Source organism: Pelodiscus sinensis, chromosome 8 (genome assembly GCF_049634645.1).
Source record: "Pelodiscus sinensis isolate JC-2024 chromosome 8, ASM4963464v1, whole genome shotgun sequence".
Lineage (NCBI taxonomy): Eukaryota > Metazoa > Chordata > Testudines > Trionychidae > Pelodiscus > Pelodiscus sinensis.
Window position 1 is genome coordinate 32,114,212 of NC_134718.1, and position 20,148 is coordinate 32,134,359.

Sequence of the window (20,148 nt, forward strand, 5' to 3'; positions counted from 1 at the left end):
GCTTGAGGGATGGATTAAAATGGCTGATGGGCAGGATGCAGCCCACAGGCTGTAGTTTGCCCACCTGGGGTGTATGCCCCAATTGTATGGTCTCTCCCTGGTAGTGATGCTACAGTACTGCTTTGACAGAGGTTTGTTAGTATCCCTTTTCACTGCCTCCCAGCTAAGTAACAAGTCTGCTAATATGAACAGTGATACTAAGAAATATACAAATGCCATTGTTCACAGAAGCAGACTTACTGGCTATCAAGTCTAAAAATAAAAATGTAACCAAAAAAGCAAAAGAAACAACAGGTTAAAAAGAAAAGCGAAGAACATGCAAAGCACTCTATTTATGTTTCTATTCTATTTTGGTACAGGAAAGACGAGACAACTGTACATTATTTTTATAACTGGGTCTGCAAAATAACCTCTGCATAAATAAATTACTGTGGTTTGGACAAGTACATGTGCATATTTATTTGTGTTTTCCTATATTAAATATTTTTAGAAAAAATGGTGGCCACCAGCAAAATTTTGTGGACACATTCTGAGGCCACCAAAAGTTGGTTGGAGAACCCCTGCTCTCGCTCATGTGTCATCAGAGATGAAGACTGTTCGAGTGAAAGCCTGTGCTCATTTTCACCAGTACAAACCTCTGGCATCTTTATTTATCCTATGTAAGGCAACTGGAACACAATTGAGTTCCACAGGTAGCTCTGCAATTGGAAACTGGTTTTCAGTTGTGTCTGTGAAGCATTAGCTCACTGTTTCCTAGCTGTGATGGCTCTGCAGAAAGTCATACAATGTTGTCACTAAAGTCAGCAAAGGTGGTTCTGAGTCTATATGGGGAATAGACCTGTTACATTGAAGAGGGAATACTTATACAGAGTTCCCATTTCAAAACAGAAATGCCCTTTGAATCTAGTTCATGTAATACCTTCTGACACAATTAAAGGCCTGTCATTTGGGGAAGGATGGGGGCTACTAGAGCAAAGGATTTCCCATCTTCTGCCACCTATACACTTTCCTTAGCATTGATAAGGTGGGAGGGAAAGAGACAAGTGATTGATTTTAAAATGTGAATTAGTTGTGTGGGATTATGATTTAGATAACTTGGAGTATGTGACAAATGGGGGCTTTAATCAGGTCAATCGCTGTGTGTTTATGCTGTGAACTGAGATACATTGAGATTAATCCCAAATGAAAAACACAGTGGCTATGTCTACATTGGCATCCCTTTCCGGAAAAGGGATGCTAATGAGACACTTCGGAATTGCAAATCCGCGGGGGATTTAAACATCCCCCGCGGCATTTGCATTTACATGGCTGCATTTACGTGTAGATGCGATTCTCCGGAAAATAAGCCCTTGAAAGTAGGAATAAGGGATCTTCCGGAAAAGGGCTTATTTTCCGGAGAATCGCATCTAGACTGGTGCTTTTCTCCAGCAAAAACCCCGAGCCGGAAAAAAGCGGCAGGCATGTAAATGCAAATGCCGCATGGGATATTTAAATCCCCCGCGGATTTGCAATTCCGAAGTGTCTCATTAGTATCCCTTTTCTGGAAAGGGATGCCAATGTAGACACAGCCAGTGATTATAAAAATTCAAGTTTGTCAAAACCATCTGTGCTTCTGCCTACTATGCTTTATTCTGCTGCATATGTCCATGTACAACAATAGATTCAATATTGTATTTGTCTGTAATGCAAAGTAATACAGTGGAGATAATTTCAATTAGGAGCTTGAGGGAGCCTATGAGAGAAATCCAGTGAACAGCAACATATATATTGAAGAGGCAGATGTTGATTGCTTGCCTTCTGAACTGGACAGTTCATTAGCATGAAAAAACAATTCCCTTACTCTCCTAAAAACAAAACCAATGCTCAGGTCAACTAAGGCCCTCTAGTCACTTCTAATGAGCCAATCACATGAAGTGCTTTTTGCTCAAGGAAATTCTATGATGCTTAATTTGTTTTCATAGGTGTTCTAGGGCCCTCATCACAATACATGAGTGAGATGTAATTTAGCTTTTTCCTCATTTTCCACAACAAGTAGCTAGAGATGAAAGAACAACAGATACTTGACCTTCACCATAGGCCAAGAAGAAATTATTGATCCTTGCTCAGAGTGGCGGGAGGGGCATGTTCCGTTGTCTGTGAGGAGCAAGCGAAAACAAGACTGTCTGACAGCAAAGACCGGGGTAGCCAGACCGGTGTTAACAGCAGAAATACAAATGTAACCCTACTGCCGGATAGCGCTAGCAGCAGCCAGGGCCAGGTTCAGTATCTAGTCCTTAGGGTTCCTCTCCATCCATCCAATACAGAACTGGCTTAAGCCTCCCACCCAGTAACCTGGGAAATTCACATAACACCTCTAGGCACCTCTGAGAGGCAATATTCCCCCACTCGCAAGCACAAAGTCTGAGGCTGCGTCTACATTGACGCGATCTTGCGCTAAAGCAGCCGCTTTTGCGCAAAAACATGCTGCCTGTCTACACTGGCGGGGAGTTCTTGCGCAAGAACACTGATGTTCTAATGTGTGAAATCAGTGTTTCTTGCGCAAGAGCTATGATGCTCCTGCTCAGGAATAAGCCCTCTTGTGCAACTGTTCTTGTGCAAGAGGCCAGTGTAGACAGGCAACATGAATTTCTTGCGCAAGAAAGCCTGATGGCTAAAATGGCCATCAGAGCTTTCCTGCGCAAGAGAACATCTACACTGGCACGGATGCTCTTGCGCAAAGGCACATGCCAGTGTAGACGCTCTCTTGCGCAAATACTTTAATGCAAGAACTCTTGCGTTAAAGAGTATTTGCGCAAGATCATGCCAATGTAGACATAGCCTGAGTGTAGAAAAGAAAGCTTTAATAAAAGGGAAAGGAAGTAGTGTAGCATTAATTTGGGGAAACACCACAAACCATAACCAAAACCACAAGTAACTGTCCCACCTCAAATAGATTGGGCAATGTTTTTTTTCCCTCTCAGGTTCTTAAGTCCAGCACTGTAAATGTCTAGGATTGCCAGGTGTCCAGTATTGAACTGGACAGTTCAGTATTTTTGCCTCCTGTCTGGTAAAAAAAATTCAGAAAATACCAGACACCTAAAATGTCTGGTACTCTCTGATTTTTTTCCTGGTCAGAAGGTGAAAATCCCGGCTCAATACAGAGGCAGCCCGGCAGCCCTAGTGCTTACTGGGTTCTGCAGGGGAGCTGTCTGGTCCCATGCAAGGAGGCAAGTTGGCGGGCAGCCGCTGGCAGCCTTTTAAGGCCGAAAAGCCTCACCACGTGTTTTTTTAAAGGGGCCATGCTGTGTGTGGTTTTTTTGTTTTGGTTTGGTTTTTTTGCTTAACTCTCGAGGGTGGGAGGATTTTTTTTTGGTATTTTTTCTGAAACCATCTGGCAACCTTATAAATGTCCCCTTCACATGCCCAACCCTTCTCTTTACCCAACTCACAGGTGCTGCCCTTGGTCAGGGCAGACCCAGAGTTCAGAGGTGCATCTGCAGAGTTCACCTCCCATACAGAGTGGGGGGAGGCATCTTACTCACTCCACTGGTCACTTGCCATCTGCCTGCTTGCTGCTCTCTGCCATGACCTTGCTGGCTATTCGTCACCTCGTTGCTGCCGCTCTGCTGACTGCTAATTGCACACCTCTGTCACTGCCCTGCTGGCCATTACTCCTCTCTGCTGACTGCTCGTTATGCTGCAGCCACTCTGTTGGCCGGCTGCTTGTCGCATCTTCTGTTAGCTTGTGGTGGGTTTGGCTTTGGGTCAGGCTTAGTGCTTTCAACTCTTGGCCCAAAACACAATCCAGCCACAAGAAATTCTAGCATCCACTGGAATAAATTTAAACTAATGAAAGAGACTCCTTATGGAGTCTAGTTCTGCTCTAGTTCTATCATTGGGGGGAGGGAAAGAAATGGGTTGAACTGGTCTTGCAGCTCACACCTGGAGGGCATGTAGCCTGCTGATTCAGAGTGCTACAGGCTCCCCCCCCCCCCCCCCCCCCCCCGTTAACTTCACAGAATCTTGGCAGACGGGCCCTTGTCCATCTGAGGTTCTTTACACTGTCAGCCTCTCTCCTTTTGAACTGAGTTAAACAGTCTGACTTTTCTGCCTTCCCCCAATAACTGCAAGCATTGGTGATCATATCTCACAATTCCTGCATTTAATGTTAATGCAGTTTGTGATCCCACAACAGCCAAATTGGTTATAATGAGCAAAACACCATTGTAACAGTTGAATATCATAGCAGGATAAGCAAACTGAGTGAACTGTATTTACATAAACACACCGGTTTTTTGCGGAAAAACTTGCCAGCTGTCTACACTGGCCGCTTGAATTTCCGCAAGAACACTGACTTCCTACTGTCTGAAATCAGTGCTTCTTGTGGAAATACTACGTTCGGGCAAAAGTCCCTTTTGCGCAAAGCTTTTGCGCAAAAGGGCCAGTGTAGACAGCTCAGATTTGTTTTGCGCAAAAAAGCCCCGATTGCGAAAATGGCAATCGGGGCTTTTTTCCGCAAAAGTGCGTCTAGTTTGGCCACGGATGCTTTTCCGCAAAAAGTGCTTTTGCGGAAAAGCGTCCGTGCCAATCAAGACGCTCTTTTCCGCAAATGCTTTTAACGGAAAACTTTTCTGTTAAAAGCATTTGCGGAAAATCATGCCAGTCTAGACGTAGCCACCCAGGTTTTCTTTCTCATTCCAGCTGGCTGTAATGGAAGCATTGATTCAGACCCTGCTTACAGAAATAATCTCTTCTCGTTTACACTTCTGCCAATGAGAGGCTACAGTTATACTCTGGAGCAGCAACGTTGCCTGCAGACAGCCAGTGCAAGCCCAAAAGTGGGTGGCTGTTGATCAGGGAGGAGTATGGACAGGATGGCTGAGGAGTTTCTACTTCATTACATGCCCATTGCAGCCTTTATCTACAGGATTCCCATAGGCACCTTAGTTGAAAAATAATCTGCCCTGCTCGGGTGCAGCCATCCTTACTGGCACTTCCCTGGGCCAGTAGGGGTGATGCTTGCCCCTACATGTAAGGGGACTGGGTTTCTATCTCTCAGCAACAGTTGCTCCCCTTGCTCCTATCTGCCTGGCCACATGTAAGTTAAGTGGTGTGCTGTAGACTGCAGAGCTTTCAGCAAGAATGATAATCATTGCTACAGACCGACCAAAGACAACTGCTTTGTACCAGAAGTTGATTGTACAGTTTGTGTATGCTGTGTGTATCTCCCTTGTTTCTGTTCCATCGCTCCACTCTGGGCCTACATCATGGCTGCCCTGCAGTTCCTTTGTGCTGCGGCCATGGAGCCACAAAGCAGCTACATGTGCCCCCTGTGCAAGGGGCTGGAGCAAGAAGTTCCCTGCAGGAGCCAGAGGACAAGTTCTGTGCCAAACCTTGGAGGTGGCTCTATTCAGGAATGGGGGGGGCATGTCGTGGGCAGGAGAGGGAGTGATTGGGGGTTCTTGCATCCTAGGAATTTTAGATCATTGTAATGTCTGATGAGAGTAATTCCAACAAGAATACAAACTAGGGTTTTGGGTGGGGAAAAGGCCCTCTGATAAAATGTCACTCTCCTTGTTAAAAAGTTGATGGGGCAGAGAAATAACATCCTCAGAGCAAAAACGAATACTCTCATATCTCTGGGCAAACTGTAGGCTGTAAAAATCTTGTTGCATCATCTTGAGCAGGGGCACTGGATCAACTTTTTAGTGGGAATTCTGAGACCTATTAAACCAAACTGTAAACTCTGTATATAATGGAAACCACTTCAAGCCAGGAGGTGTGGTAGCATTCCCAGCACCTATGATTTTGAACTCCTCTCAGTAAAATATGTCCCCTGAGCAATGTATATTGATAATGCACCAGTAACTTTAGAAGCTTGACAATTTGTCTCTTCTTATGTTGTTTTTTAATTAATAGAATAAAATATGTGAACATGGTAGTTACTTGAAGCCATTCTGAGTACGCTATCCTGCTCTGCATGTTTGTCTTTTTCAATTTGTTTCACTACAGATTTGGCTGACTGCAAGCTGATGATGTTCCCTATTGGCATTTACAAAGTCATGAGGAATGTCACTGAAGGGATACATCTCATCACTCTAGCCAATAATGAACTCAAGTCTGTGACCAGCAAATTCATCACCACTTTCAGCCAGATGAGAGGTAGGAGTGAGTCTCAGAAGTACCCACCACAAAAAAAGGGGGAGGGGCAGGAAGTGGAGGAAGACGGGGGGGGGGGGGGGGGGGGACGGACGGACAGGATAGATCTGTTTCTTGCTATATGCCTATAACACAAAGTTTTTGACACACGTGTTTGCAGCTCTATTTGTGATTCTGCATCAACACTATTCAGTGCACCATTCTGTTGCAAGCTTGGGCTAAATGGAACACAACATTTTTTCCTTATTTCTTCATCCATGCTATATTACAATCTCCATCTAGTAAGTTGGGAGCCGTTCTTTCACAAAATAAACTTGGCTTTCAGAAATCCCTAATGTGAGACATGATATTAAGAGCTGACTGCCTTAAGTTATCATTGCAGTCCTATAACTTATTGACATAAATGGTGTAACTCTTAATTTGCACTTCTGTAAAAGAGATTAGAATCTGGTTTTGTATCTTGATAATGTGCCTGTACATAAGAATACAGATTGTTCTGTATCTCAATAGAGAGGTGGTGAATTGACAATGCTCTGTGGTGTCACAGGACTTCAATAGTGGGAAAAACTGCAGGTCAAGACTGAGGTCCATTGGCAGAGTTGGGTGGAAAGCTTATATGTTGCCATCCTGCACTTAATAGGTTTTTGTCAGTCAGCTAAAATTCAATTAACTTTTTTGAGGTGACAAGTTAGTTACATCTATTTAAAATCAGGTCAGAAGGGGCTACCACGGACGAGTAGATTACACTAATTGTCGAGCCCTGGTAATAGGAGATGATGGGACTCAGAAGAGTATTGCTATAGGAAATAACTAAGGTACCAACATTTTAGTAGAAGAAACTGGGAAATGTATAGCAACTATAGGGAAACCAGACAACCTTCCGTCAGTTCATTAGAGCTCCTGCAATTCAATTTTCAAAGAAGGTTAATAAAAGTTTATCTCTATTCAGAGCAGTTCATTAAACAGTTTAAAGAATTAGTGCTGACTTGTCAGCTGTCTCTTTTTATTCAGAGCTAAGGGAGGTTAGTAGTTATAATTTAATTCTCAGTCTCCTCCATTTTGGACACAGAGGCCAAAAAACAATTGGGCATTCCCAGTCTTCATGGTAACAAGAGAAGGAACAGATCTAAAACTGGGTTTAGGATTGTAATGCAGGAAGCACTCCTAGAATTTTATGCCTCCAAGCAGCATATGTGCCAGACTCCAGGGCTTCCTCTGAAGCAGAAATTTCACAGGATCTTTGAACAATTTTTAATTAAATGTCTGTTTCTTCACTGGCTTTGGTGTTTTCCTTCTCAAAACTGCTAAATGGAAAACAATTCTTCTGGCCCTGTGAGTAGGGTGAAGGACAGCAAGCCCCAGGAATTCTGTTTTCATGTGGTGGTAGGGATAAGGCCTTGCCACCCCTTGAGAAAAGTTTGATGGGAGCACGTGGGGGAGGGAAGACAGCAGGGGGTGGGACCTTGGACAGAGGGGGAGATGCCAGGGACTAGCCACCTCCATGAGTGGTGTTCACCTGTCACCCATCCTGGAGCCTTCTCAATTTCAGGAGAAGGCAAGGTCTCCTCCCATAATAACCAGGAAGAAAACAGTCCTGCTCCTACCTATCACATATGCCTGGGCTGTGCTGAGGTAGTTAAGACGTCCACAAAATTTACCCCCTTCCCACTTGCTGTTTTAGGTGCAAGGTCTCAGGTGCCATGAATGGTGTTGGCCTCTGTGACCTTTTTGATAGCAGTGACTTGTTTGTCCTTAATGGTGCTAGCTCATGTCTCTCTTTGTGCAGTTGGCTCCACTCAGTCCATTCCCGGCAGCAGTCAGTGTTGGTGATGTGATTCAAGTTCTCTTCCCTAAGAGTTGGGCTTACCTCTTCTCCTCTTTCAGGAGTCCCATTAGAGTCCATAAAGTGGCTACTCTTATTTTCATGGAGATAATGCAGGTTACAAGTCTGCAGACTGTCCTTTCAGTCTGTCTGGAAGCATACTGTGCCCCTTGCAGAAACCCTCCCCATTTGTAGTCTCGGGGGTTTGGCCCAGGGACCAGTGAATGATGTTGAGCACAGTCTGTACTTAAAAAGGGCAGTAGAAAGTCTTAAAACCTTTCATGGAAGTCTCCCCTCTAGATCTCTAGAGAGGAGGAAAAATAACAACAGCTGGGATTTTGAACAAGATACCTCAAATCCTCAGCAAAGCTTCCAGCCTTAAGCATAAATAGGGGTTTGATTTCATGGCTGTTAGGGTTTTTAGATGACCTAGACTTTTGAGGTTATCACAAGCTTGATTGTAAGCCTGTTGATTAATTTTTTTGCATCCAGCTTCAGTTGGAAAACTAAAAAGGTGTGGGGAAAAAAATTCAAAAGCAGAGGTTATCTAAAAAATGGTTTAAAAGATAACGGCTGCTTGCTGCTCCTCTTGGCCGTGGGTCACTATTACTGGCCAATAGAAGCTGTGGGAAGTGGTACAGGCCGGGCCGCTACTTCCCACAGCTCCAATTGGCTGAGAACCGCAAACCGCAGTCAACAGGAGCTGTGAGCACCCATACCTGTGGATGCGCAGGTAAAGAAAGTGCTGGTGGCCTACTAGAGGCTAATCCTAGCAACTGCACCTGGTTGCCTATCCCTTGTAGAGATCATATTTAGTCCTGCCTCAGTGCGGGTTGTGACAGTCCCCCATGCTTTATGAAAATGACTTATGGATACAAATATCCATAACTTGAAGATGCTTTGGACAAAATGTCTCATGTGACCTATCAATTTTAATGTCACGATCTGCTGGATCTGTAGATCTTATTTCAGCGTATGTATCACTCTTGTATGAAAAGTTAGAAACATGGAACATGGAATGGTTTATTGTTTTAAATGTGCAAATTAAAGCCATCAAGGGTGTTTTCCTCAGTGTTTGGGTGATCACTTGTAAACAGCCCCTTTAAGTCTTAGCAGTGATTGTTCTTAGTAAAACATGTGTTTTCCCTAACTGGAAGGGCCTGACCAGATAGTTTTCCATGGAAGGATAGAAACAGAATTCCTGCCTATTCAGGAAATAGGCTATTTAGGATGCAAAGTTGTCAGGAAATAGGCTATTTAGGATGCAAAGTTTGTCTTTGGCTCGCCTGTCACTTTCAAAAGAATGAATGAGAGACCCCAGAGAGAAAAGATCTTCCCTAGCTTGGAGGGTTAGCTAAAATAAGAACAGTGTTTGGGTGAGTTTGCAATAAGCTTGAGTGTGTGAGACAACTATTTCTTATTTTCTTATTTTCAGTTTGTAATTCACTTTGCTCTGCCTGTTTTCATTTGCAACCACTTAAATCCTACTGCTTGTACTTAATCAAATCACTTTTATTTACTATCAAGCCCAATGTAAATAATTGTTACCTGGGGGAGCAATCAGGGTGTACATCCTCCTTTCATCGTTAAGGGGGCTTACCTGAATGATTTATTTGGGTCCCATTTGGGGAGTGGGTTTCCTGAAAGCTGTGCCCAAAACTGCATTCTCCTCAGACGTGAAGAGGTTCAGTGTCTATATTGATCTTTAGGGGGGAGGGCAGTGTTCTCGGCTCTGTGCCTTGGCTGGGAAGAGGAAGAGATCTGGCCCCGCAGGACAGGTCACAGAGATACTGTGATCATACATCCCCCCTTTTTCTGGGACTGTCCCGGATTTAAAGGTGCTGTCCTAGTGTCCTGATAAAGGTCCCAGAAAACCCATTGGGATCCAGCTACAAATGGCACTGCCATTTCCCCCCCCTCTCCGGGACACCCTCGCACACACCCAGTGCTAGCGCGGCACAGCAGCAACGCCCTGCCTCCACCCCACACGTAAGTGGCTCCCTTGCTGCTTTGCGCGGGCACCCAGGGCTGCTGTTGGTGGTGTGTAGTTTCCAGACCGCCAAGCTCCCATGCAGCACACGCTGCTGTCTGGCATGCCCTTCCCCCCCCCCCCAGCCCGGCCTTCTCCACCCACAGGTGGCTGCCACCTCTGCCAGAGGGGGAAGGGCGCTGGTCGCAGCCAGTGAGGTGCTCCTTGGAGCTGCTGCCGGAGTCCCAGCAGAGACCCCGCAGAGCCCAGCAGGAGTGCTGCAGAGCAGGGAATGTTCTGGCTCTACCGGTGCCCTCTCTGCACAACTAATGGGGGTCAGGCGCGTGGCTAATGTGTCCCTAATTTTGGTTCAGAAAATATGGTCACCATACCCAGAGAGCAAGGAGGAGAATGTCAGTGTGTTTGTCAACACTCCAGGAAAACCCCAAAGGGGTGAGTGCACTCCATCACATAGGGGATTAGTCTAGATGATCTATCCAGGTCCCTTTGGGTATGTATATACAGCAGCATTATTTTGGAATAACAGGCATCTACACTGCAAGCCATTATTTCGAAATAATGGCGAGTTGGAGGACTTCTTACTCCAACTTCTGTAACCCTCATTTCATAAGGAGTAAGTGCAGTGGAAGGAAGACAGCGCCAAAAGCTGAATTAAGCTATTTCGACTTCAGCTATGCAGTTGATGTAGCTGAAGTTGCATAGCTTAATTTGACTTTAGCCCTGCTGTGTAGGCGTACACTTCCAGTCCTGCATGTCTATAATTCAGTGTCAGTCTGATCCTTCCTTGGGGGAGTGCATTATGTGAAGGGCTCTTTTCTGGATATTTCTCACTCGTTAAGTAGTTTAAAGGGGAAGAAAGCGTTCTTCCAGAAAATCTTTACACTTTGTCAAGGCTGTGTGGCAGATAGTTTGAGTTGAATAGTACACTGGAACGTCTTTAATCCAGCAACCCTGGGAAACAGTGCGTGCCAGAGTAAAGGTTTTGCCGCGCCAGGGAGGGTGCTGCAGCTTCTGGGCATGAAAGGGTGGGTAAGGGGCTCTTACCTGCCTCCCCACTCTCAGGGTCACACGTAGTTCCACACTTCCCGCTGTTGTGGGAGCAGCAGGGGAAGCAGCTGTGCATGCTTCCGTTCCCCCCAAATGGAGGGGAGCAGCAGCAGCATGGAAAACTGCTTTCTCCTTGGTACCACTGGTGTTCACAGATTAGGGACACCCGGAGTACAGAGGTTTTAGTGTACTTATAAACTTTTGTGTTGCTAGCTTTCCCGTCCCCCCCTCCCCCCCAAGCTTTGGAAGCTATAATGGTGAGTTCTTCCTGAAGAGTGGTGATAAGCCCAGGCTCAGGAAAAGATTTGCTCTGCCTCTAGTTGCCATGGAGACAAGGAACACTACAGAGTGAAAACTGACATAATGCTAGAATGAAAATTCATAGTAAATAGAACACAATTTCCCCTTGTGCAGGAGTTCAGGGGGTGGGAAAGCACCTCTTTCCAACCAATTTGCACCCAAGAGCACAATAAGATTCTGTCAGGGGATTATTTGAATGCAAAGGGAGAGCTGGAGTTGTTTGTGTGCTGGCTTAGTTGCTTGTTTGAGTGGAACAGGTGGCCTGTTGGCTCCAGTATGGATTATTGATGGGCTGACATTTTGTGCTAGAAATAGACCTGGAAGGATAAATAACCCTCTTCCAAACATGCTTGAACCAAGAGAAAGTTCAGTTTCAGGTACAAATGTCCCTGGCCCATCTCTGCATCATGGATTTTGCTGCTCACTTCCTTTGTCAGTGCTGCCCCAGACAGACGCACAAGTCACAAGACAGTGCTGGTATCTCAGCTGTCTGTCCTTTCTTTCCCAGGCTAGAAGAATGAATCCAGTTCCTTTTCTGCAGCTAGTTCTGTCCCACACTGCTGAAGAAATGTAGTTAAGAAAGCAGTTGCTATTGCTTGCATCTTTATTTTAAACTAGCAGATGTACCTGGTGTTGCTCAGGCCTTTAACTGAAGGATTTTTTTTAAAGTACTAGAGGTCTGTGCCCCTTGCTCACTACTCTCACCAATCCCTCTCTCTGGGGGTAGGTAGCCCCGGCTCTCCCGCAAGCCACCGGGAAAGAGCCAGGCTGAGGCGTGGAAGCCCTGGCCTGTCCCGGGTCTCCCCTAAGCTGCTGGGCTCCCCTGAAGCTGGGCCAGCCCCAGCTCTCCCTTCACCCCAGCTACCGGGAGGCTGGACCGAGCTGAGGCAGGCCTGGGCTGTCGTCAGCCCAGCTCTCTCCCTCCGACTACCAGGGGGTTAGGCCAGGCCAACACTGCAGCTGGTCCGGCTCTTCCCTGCTGCCACCAGCCATGAGGCTGCCCTGGCTCTTGCCCCCTTCCAGTGCCTGCTGTCCCCCTCCCCTTCCCCAGGCCGTAGCTCTTCCCCATTCCCTGACAGTCGCAGAGGGGGGCCTGGGAAAGGTCATACCTGGCTCTCCCCCCAGCTGCTGGTAGGGTTGCCAGGTGTCCAGTTTTCTACCGGACAGTCTGGTATTTGCGCCCTCTGTCTGGTAGAAAAATTCAGAAAATACTGGACATGTGCAATGTCCGGTATTTTCTGAATTTCTGGATGGAAGCTTGGCAGGGGTGGGAGAGCGACCGGGAGGCGGGGCCACGATTGGCGCTGGGAGCCCTGTGGTTGCGTGCAAAAGCCGGGCAGGGCGGGGCGAGGCGGGGACTGAGACTCCCAGCCACTCCCCCCGCCTGGCTTCTGCACACAACCAGAGGCTCCCAGCGCCAATCGTGGCCCCGCCTCCCAGCCACTCCCCCTGCCCCCGCCCAGCTTCTACTAGCAACTAGAGGTAGTGCCTGCCAGGGGCGCGGCCTGTTGGACTCCGGCTGCGGCCAGTGGCTGCACCTCCCCTCCCTGCCAGGTGTGCTTCCTGCCACCCTTCCTCCGGCCCCCCCCCCTCCTCCCGGCCAGCCTCCCTGATCCCCCCCAGCTCTGCTTCCCGCCCTCCTTCCTCCAGACCCCCGGTCTCCGATCCCCCCCTAGCTTTACTTCCCACCCCCCCTTCCTCCTGGCCAGTGCCACGGCCCCCGACCCCTCCCACTGCCATGCTTCATTGGGGATGTGGCCCAGCCAGGAAGGGAGCGGTGCTGGCCACATGAGGGGGGGCTGGAAACAGCTAACGGGGGGATATGGGGGGGCCAACAGGAAGCATGGCTGGTCATGGGGGGCGGGGCGGGTGGAACGGGGCTGGCCGTGGGATATCGGGGGGGGGGGACTGGCTGGAAGGGGGCAGGGCTGGCCAGGAGTAAGGGGGGGGCGGGAAGTACAGCTGGGGGGAGAGCGGGGGCCGCGAAGGTGGCCGGGAGTGCAGCAGCGCTGGCTCGCAGGAAGGGGGAGCGGGAAGCAGAGTTGGCGGGGGGTGGGGGGGTGCAGCGGCGCTGGCTGGGAGGAAGGGGGGACTGGGAGGAAGGGGGAGCGGGAAGCACAGCTGGGGGGGTCAGGGGCCGCTGTGTGTCAGCTGAGTTTCTGAGTTTCTGATAGACTACGTCTAGACTGGCCCCTTCTTCGGAAGAGGCATGCTAATTTCTAACTTTGGAATAGGGACATCCGCGGGGGATTTAAATATCCCCCGCGGGATTTAAATAAACATGGCCACCGCTTTTTTTCCGGCTTGGGGAAAAGCCGGAAAAGAGCGTCCAGACTGGCGCGATCCTCCGGAATAGAGCCCTATTCCGGAGGATCTCTTATTCCTACTTGCCTACTTGTCTATCAGGGATGGTCTAGACAGTATTTGGTCCTGCCACGAGGGCAGAGGCCTGGACTTGATGACCTCTCAAGGTCCCTTCCAGTCCTAGTATTCTATGATTCTATTACATTAATAGGCAGCAGGTTTTAAGAAAACAAAAGGAAGTACTTCTTCACACAACATAAAGTGAACCCGTGGAACTCTTTGCCAGGGGATGCTGTGAAGACCAAAACTATAACAGGATTAAAAAAAGAACTAGATAAGTTCCTGGAGAATAGGTTCATCAGTGACTATTAGCCAGGATGGGGAGGGATGCAATACCATGCTCTGTGTGTCCCAGCCTGTTTCCAGAAGCTGGGAATGGGCAACAGGGGATGGATCCCTTGATTACCTGTTCTGTTCATTCCCTCTGAAGCACCTGGCCTTGACCAGAAGACAGGATACCGGGCTATATGGACCACTGGTCTGACCCAGTATGACCATTCTTATGTAAAAATTAATTATGCAGGCAGTCCCCGAGTTACGCGGATCCGACTTATGTCGGATCCGCAGTTACGAACGGGGCTTTTCTCGCCCTGGAGGACGGGAGCGGCGGGACGCCCAGATGAGCCGGGGTCCCGCCGCCTGCGTCCTCCGGGGCGAGAAAAGCTGCTCCCTGTCTCCCTGGTCTGCTGGTCAGACCAGGGAGCCGCGGAGCAAAGCCGCAGAGGACGCCCGCAGCGGGATAGCCCAGACGTGCCTGGGCTGTCCTGCTGTGGGCGGCTTCCGAGGCTTTGCTCCCCGTCTCTGTGGTCTGCTGGGGGTGGCGGGCGCAGCTAGTGCCCCCTCCGCCCCCAGCAGACTAGGCTTTTCTGCCCAAGACGCCTGGGTCAGAGCAGCTTGGGTGCTGCTGAGTTGCTCCAGTAGCGCCGAGGAGCGGCGCTACTGGAGCAACCCAGCAGCACCCCAGTTGCTCTGCCCCAGGCGTCCCCAAGTCAGCCGCTGCTGAAACTGACCAGTGACTGACTACAGGAAGCCCGAGGCAGAGCTGCTCTGCCCCGGGCTTCCTGGAATCAGCCGCTGATCAGTTTCAGCAGCAGCTGACTTGGGGACACCTGGGGTAGAGCAGCTGGGGTGCTGCCCCGCAGCGCCGAGGTGCGGCGCTGCGGGACCAACCCAGCAGCACCCCAGCTGCTCTGCCCCAGGCGTCCCCAAGAGCAGCTGGGGTGCTGCCGGGTTGGTCCCGCCGCGCCAAGGGTCGACGCTACCAGACAAACCCAGCAGCACTCCAGCTGCTCTGCCCCAGGCGTGTCCGATTCAGCCGCTGCTGGTCAGTTTCAACAGCGGCTGAATCTGGACGCCGGGGACAGAGCAGCTGGGGCGCTGCCGGGTTGGTCTGGTAGCGCCGACCCTTGGTGCGGCGGGACCAACCCGGCAGCACCCCAGCTGCTCTACCCCAGGTGTCCCCAAGTCAGCTGCTGCTGAAACTGATCAGCGGCTGATTCCAGGAAGCCCGGGGCAAAGCAGCTCTGTCTCGGGCTTCCTGTAGTCAGCTGCTGGTCAGTTTCAGCAGCGGCTGAATCAGGGACACCTGGGGTACAATATGTACCAGTTCCGACTTACATACAAATTCAACTTAAGAACAAACCTACAGTCGCTATCTTGTACGTAACCCGGGGACTGCCTGTATTTCAAAATAAGTGCTGTGAAGACGCTCCCAATTTTGAAATAAGCTATTTCGAAATAATCTATGCAATTGACGTAGCTGAAGTGTAGATACACCCTGAGAGTCTGACACCTGGCAGCAACATTCTGACATCTGGCAGGAAAAACTTATATATAAAATACAATTTTATTTTCCTCCCTCTCCCCCTAGCATCATATAGGACACTGTTTGGCTGAAGAGGTTTGGTTTGACAAAAGCAAGCAAACAGATCTTTGAAAACAACACACAGATTTATCTCAGTGGCATATTTGATTTTATTTTGTGAGGGATTTTTGTTTTTTGAAGAACAGGATAGAGCAGGGGCAAAACAGGAAGAGCTGTGCTATTATTCTTGATCTTATGTCATGATGGATCTCCAAGATATATTCAGAGACATGAGACTGAAGGCAGTATGCCCAGCAACCCCAAAGGACAAGTATCATGTAATTACATATTCTGGACAGTAATATGGAACAGATTAAATGGCTGTCTAGAATGCTTTGGCTGAGTTCTGACCTATGTGGATTTAGTCTCATCATTATACAGCTCAGACGTCGAAGGACAACTGTACTGTAAATCTAGAGTTAACGCTGGTAGTTTACACTGGTTTAAGTGAGAGATTATTTTGCCCCTAGTGGTCAAATGATTAGATTGCCTCCTTAGCCCGAAGCCGTTTAGTTATGGTAGATAAATCACAAATCCTCTTGCCTACAAAGGAATCTATTTCCTTTGATTCTCTAATACCAGTTGGGTGGTCAGGGACTTGGTACCAAATAACTGCCTACTTTAGGGTGAGGAGTATAATTATGTGTCCTGCTTCTTCACTATGCGTACGGAGGCATTGAGAAACAAGTTCAAAAGAAAGGAAGGGAATCTGGATACAATTGAATATAGAAAGTGGAAAAAGAGGTACAAGTTGATGTGATGCTTCTGGATCCAGAATGCAGTCTCTTGATATGGACTACTGGCTAATTAGCCTTCTTCATATAATATTTAGCATGTATAGGTAATAGTTCTTTACACTCTGTGCTCTGCACTATCACACTAATGTATTCCTAGTGGTGTTATTCATACATAACATTAATGCTTTGGAGAGAGAATGTCTGTAACATTAGTTCATCAGTCTCATAGCAGCTGGAAGCATTCACATGAAGGGAATGTTAGATCTGCTCCTCTGCTCATTCTGCTTCGGCACATCTGATCGGTTCGTGGAGACAGTCTGCATGCAAAGCTGCAAGGCACGGAGAGGGAGAGGTTTGGCTGACTGAACATGGAACAAGACAGAAGTAAATTGCTGTTTACTTTCAAGGAAGAGTGTAACTAAGATATGGAGCAGCGGTCCTCAAACTTAAGTGCACGGCAACCCCCTTCTGGCAACCATAATAACCCAGAAGGGGGACTGAAGCTTCAGCCTGCCTAAGCCTCACTGCCCTCTGTAACCCAAGACCCACCCTCCAGGGCTGACGCTCTGGGCAGTGGTAATCAGGCTTCAGCTTTGGCCCCAAACTGTGGGGCCCAGGCGCTAGCTTCATCTCCAGTTCCCAGCAAGTCTAAGCCAGCTGGCAACTCCATTAAAAGATGGCTGGGACCCATTTTGGGTTCCCAATCCACAGTTTAAGAACCCCACCCAAGTGACTCCTGCCTGTGCCACCTCCATCTTGGGAGAGAGCCTTGACTGTGCTCCTAAGCCCTACCCCTGCTCCTCCCCCCTCCTTCACTGCCTCTGCTCTGCCCCGCCCTGCTCTTCTCCTAAGCCTGCTCCCCCGATGCGGACCAGGCCATTAGTGAGGACCAAGCTGCAGGGGCAGGGCCCCTCCTCACTAGCAGTGATGGAGGGAAGTGGAGTGATGCAATCCTACCTCACTTTGCTCCCCTGGCTCCCAGCCGTGTTGCTCCACTTCCCACCGGCGAGTGCAGGGGGTGGTCCCACCCCTCCCCCGAATGGAAGCTGGAGGAGTGGAGCCCCGTTGCTCCACTTCCCCCCGCCACTGCTGGTGAGGACGCAGGAACCTGACCCCTGCTGCAAGTGCCAGCCCCCTCCCACTAGCTCCTCATGCAGCCCAGACCCTTTGACCCCTTGCCCCTCCTGCAATGACATGGGGGGGTTACGTGCCTCCTTGCCCCCTACACACATCACCCCTGCTGATAATTCCCTCACATTGTTTAACATGATGACCCAAAGCCTGAGTTAATAAATTAACTACTGGAACAACTTCTGATGATTACAAATCATTTGCAATGTTGTAAATATAAGGTGTCCTGTTTAGGGTTACTACATTTCAGTAGTAGGGCACTGCCGGCGAGAGGGGTGGTACAGCAACAGCCACTCTCCAGCTGTCCAGCTTGGTAGGCTGCATTGCCTCCAGCATCAGTGCAGCACCAAGGGTGGCTGTACCACTGCATCTCACCTTTACTTCTGTGCTGCTGATGGTGGTGGGTGCTACTTTTGGAGCAGGGTGGCTGACCAGCAGCTGCCACTTTCCAGCCGTTCAGCTCTGACAGCCGCACAAAAGTAAGCATGGCAATTCCAAATCTTGGCACATTTGTTTGTCTTTCAAAAATCTGCCCAGAGATAAGAGGACCAAAAAAGAGGTCATTTCCAGGAAAACCCAGATGTATGATAACCCTGGTCCTGTTCAAATATGTTTTGTGAATTTTTATAGTAAAAGTGAGATGGCAGTTACCATAAATTAGCATGTATAACCCACACCTGTGCATAATCCATGGTTTTTCCTGGATGTATAAAAAAAGTTTTAGATAACCCGCGGATGTGTCTCACTTGTGGGTTATATACGCTACTTTAAAGTAATTGCACATACCAGGATAAACCGCATCTTCTGTTAGGGAGCCAACTACTGCCAGCGGGGGGAACATAGAGCACGGGGCAGGTGAGCTGGCTGGCCTGCAGGAGGGGAGCCGCACTTGTGCCCAGGCTCCGCGCAGCCGCAACCAGACACAACCCACCCTCCTCCGGGCAGGGGGAACGTAGAGCGCAGCGCAGGCGAGCTGGCCGGCCTGTGGGAGGGGAGCCGCACTCGCGCTCAGGCTCCACGCAGCCGCAGCCAGGCACAACCCACCCTCTTCCAGGCGGGAGGAGCAGAGAGTGCAGCACAGGTGAGTAAAAATAAACTTGTATACTCCGTGGACACGTATACCCCATGGGGATGGGGGGGGCAGGGTTTGTAAAAACGTGTATAACCTGCAAGTTATATATGCTAAAAGACGGTAAATGCAATGGAGAATTGAAAACCAAAGTATAATCTCTGTCATTTTATGACAGAGAAGCAGTTCAGTTTAACTGTGCTGTCATTGTATGCCAGGGAAAGTAGGCAAGAGCGAGCAACTGCTTCTTGTTTATTTGCTTTCCTAAAATCCTGTGGTTCCTGAATAAGTTTCTGCATCAGTGGAGATGCATACCTGTGATGATGATAAAAGGGTGGAAAAGAGGCAGAAGTACAATAGCCTGTTGAATTTCACATTTTTATAACTTTTCCAGTTGCAGGGAAATTTGTATAGATATCAGATGGATTCTAAGTGATAGTGTATCGAACTTCATTTTGTATTTATTTTCCCTCAGAAGAATGTGATTTTGATGGAAGTTGAAAGGTGACAGTGTTGGTCTGGGAATGCTATTAATCCATCATATATAATAGTCTCAGATCACCTTTTAAAGTTCTGCAGTCTGTGTGCCATATTGAATCTAGTTCAGGGTCACGTAGGTAAGGGCAAAACATTTTTTTTTCTGTGGGTAGAACAGGTTGATGTGCTTTTTATGTTTATTTTCCCAGGATTGAAAGAGACAAAGTCAAATTCGCCCCCAGTGTTAGTTTTGTGTAAACAGTTCTCCCAGAAGCTAAAACCAAGAGAAGTGTTTCCTTGATCTTTAAAAATGTCAGTGGAAAGTTCCCTTTTTAAAAGTAAAGCAAATACAACCTCCTGCAGTTCTTGCACCATGAACACTGCAGTGCTTTGAACATTTAATGAAAGTGCCTCATCTACATTAATTCTCTAAGCAGAGAAAAATATGCAAAAAAGACTGTGGGGCAGGAATGAGAAAAGCACATGTGTTTCTTGTACCATCTGCCTCTGCTGGGCTTAGAAAAGATGATGCAGCATGGGACTGTAATTTGGAGGTGCATCTCCTGGCCTTTTGAGTTGGGGCCACATCCCTCTGACTGGAAAGGGTATATGTATGCCAGGCAGTGAAGGGGTGTCCTGTGCAACAGCTTCCTTTCAGAGATTTCCCCACCACTGCCATGGGATAGGTAGTCTAGCCCTAACTTGACAGTGTCCTATAAGAGAGCTTGTGCAAGAAAATCATGCTCAGATACTCCTCTGCCTTCTCTATTTTCCTCCTCCTCAGCTCAGTCCCTCCTTTTAACTTTCACTGTCGGTAACCTTGGTTTCATCTAGGGCAGTAGTTTTCAAACTTTTTTTCTCATGACCCAGTTAAAGACAGTTGTTGATGCCGGTGACCCAATGCAATTTGACTAAGTGTATGAGCTCTGGGGCAGAGCTAAGTACAGGCAGTCCCTGGGTTACGTACAAGATAGGGACTGTAGGTTTGTTCTTAAGTTGAATTTGTATGTAAGTCGGAACTGGTACATATTGTAGGGGAAACTCTAGCCAAAATTTTTTTTTAGTTTTGGATAGCATAGGGAAAGGTTAACTCCCCTCTAATGTTTGTTTTGCTGTCTGTTCCCCTGTTCAGAAGATTTCACATCTATTTCTGTCCCTGTGACAAACTCAGGACTAAAGGAGTAACTCATCAAATACCAAACAGCTCTG

General features: G+C 48.2%; 1 protein-coding gene across 6 annotated transcripts in view; it reads left to right on the forward strand.

Moving 5' to 3' along the window:
* Positions 1-20,148, forward strand: part of LRRC20 (leucine rich repeat containing 20) — a 260,366-nt gene that overhangs the window by 57,818 nt on the left and 182,400 nt on the right. For 3 of the 6 annotated variants that reach the window (XM_025184483.2, XM_006122779.4, XM_006122780.4), the window contains exon 3: positions 5,992-6,141. The exons of the other annotated variants lie outside the window; for them this stretch is intronic. In XM_025184483.2, the coding sequence (XP_025040268.2) occupies positions 5,992-6,141 (150 nt within the window). The remainder of the gene's footprint in view (positions 1-5,991; positions 6,142-20,148) is intronic. 6 annotated transcript variants of the gene reach the window in all.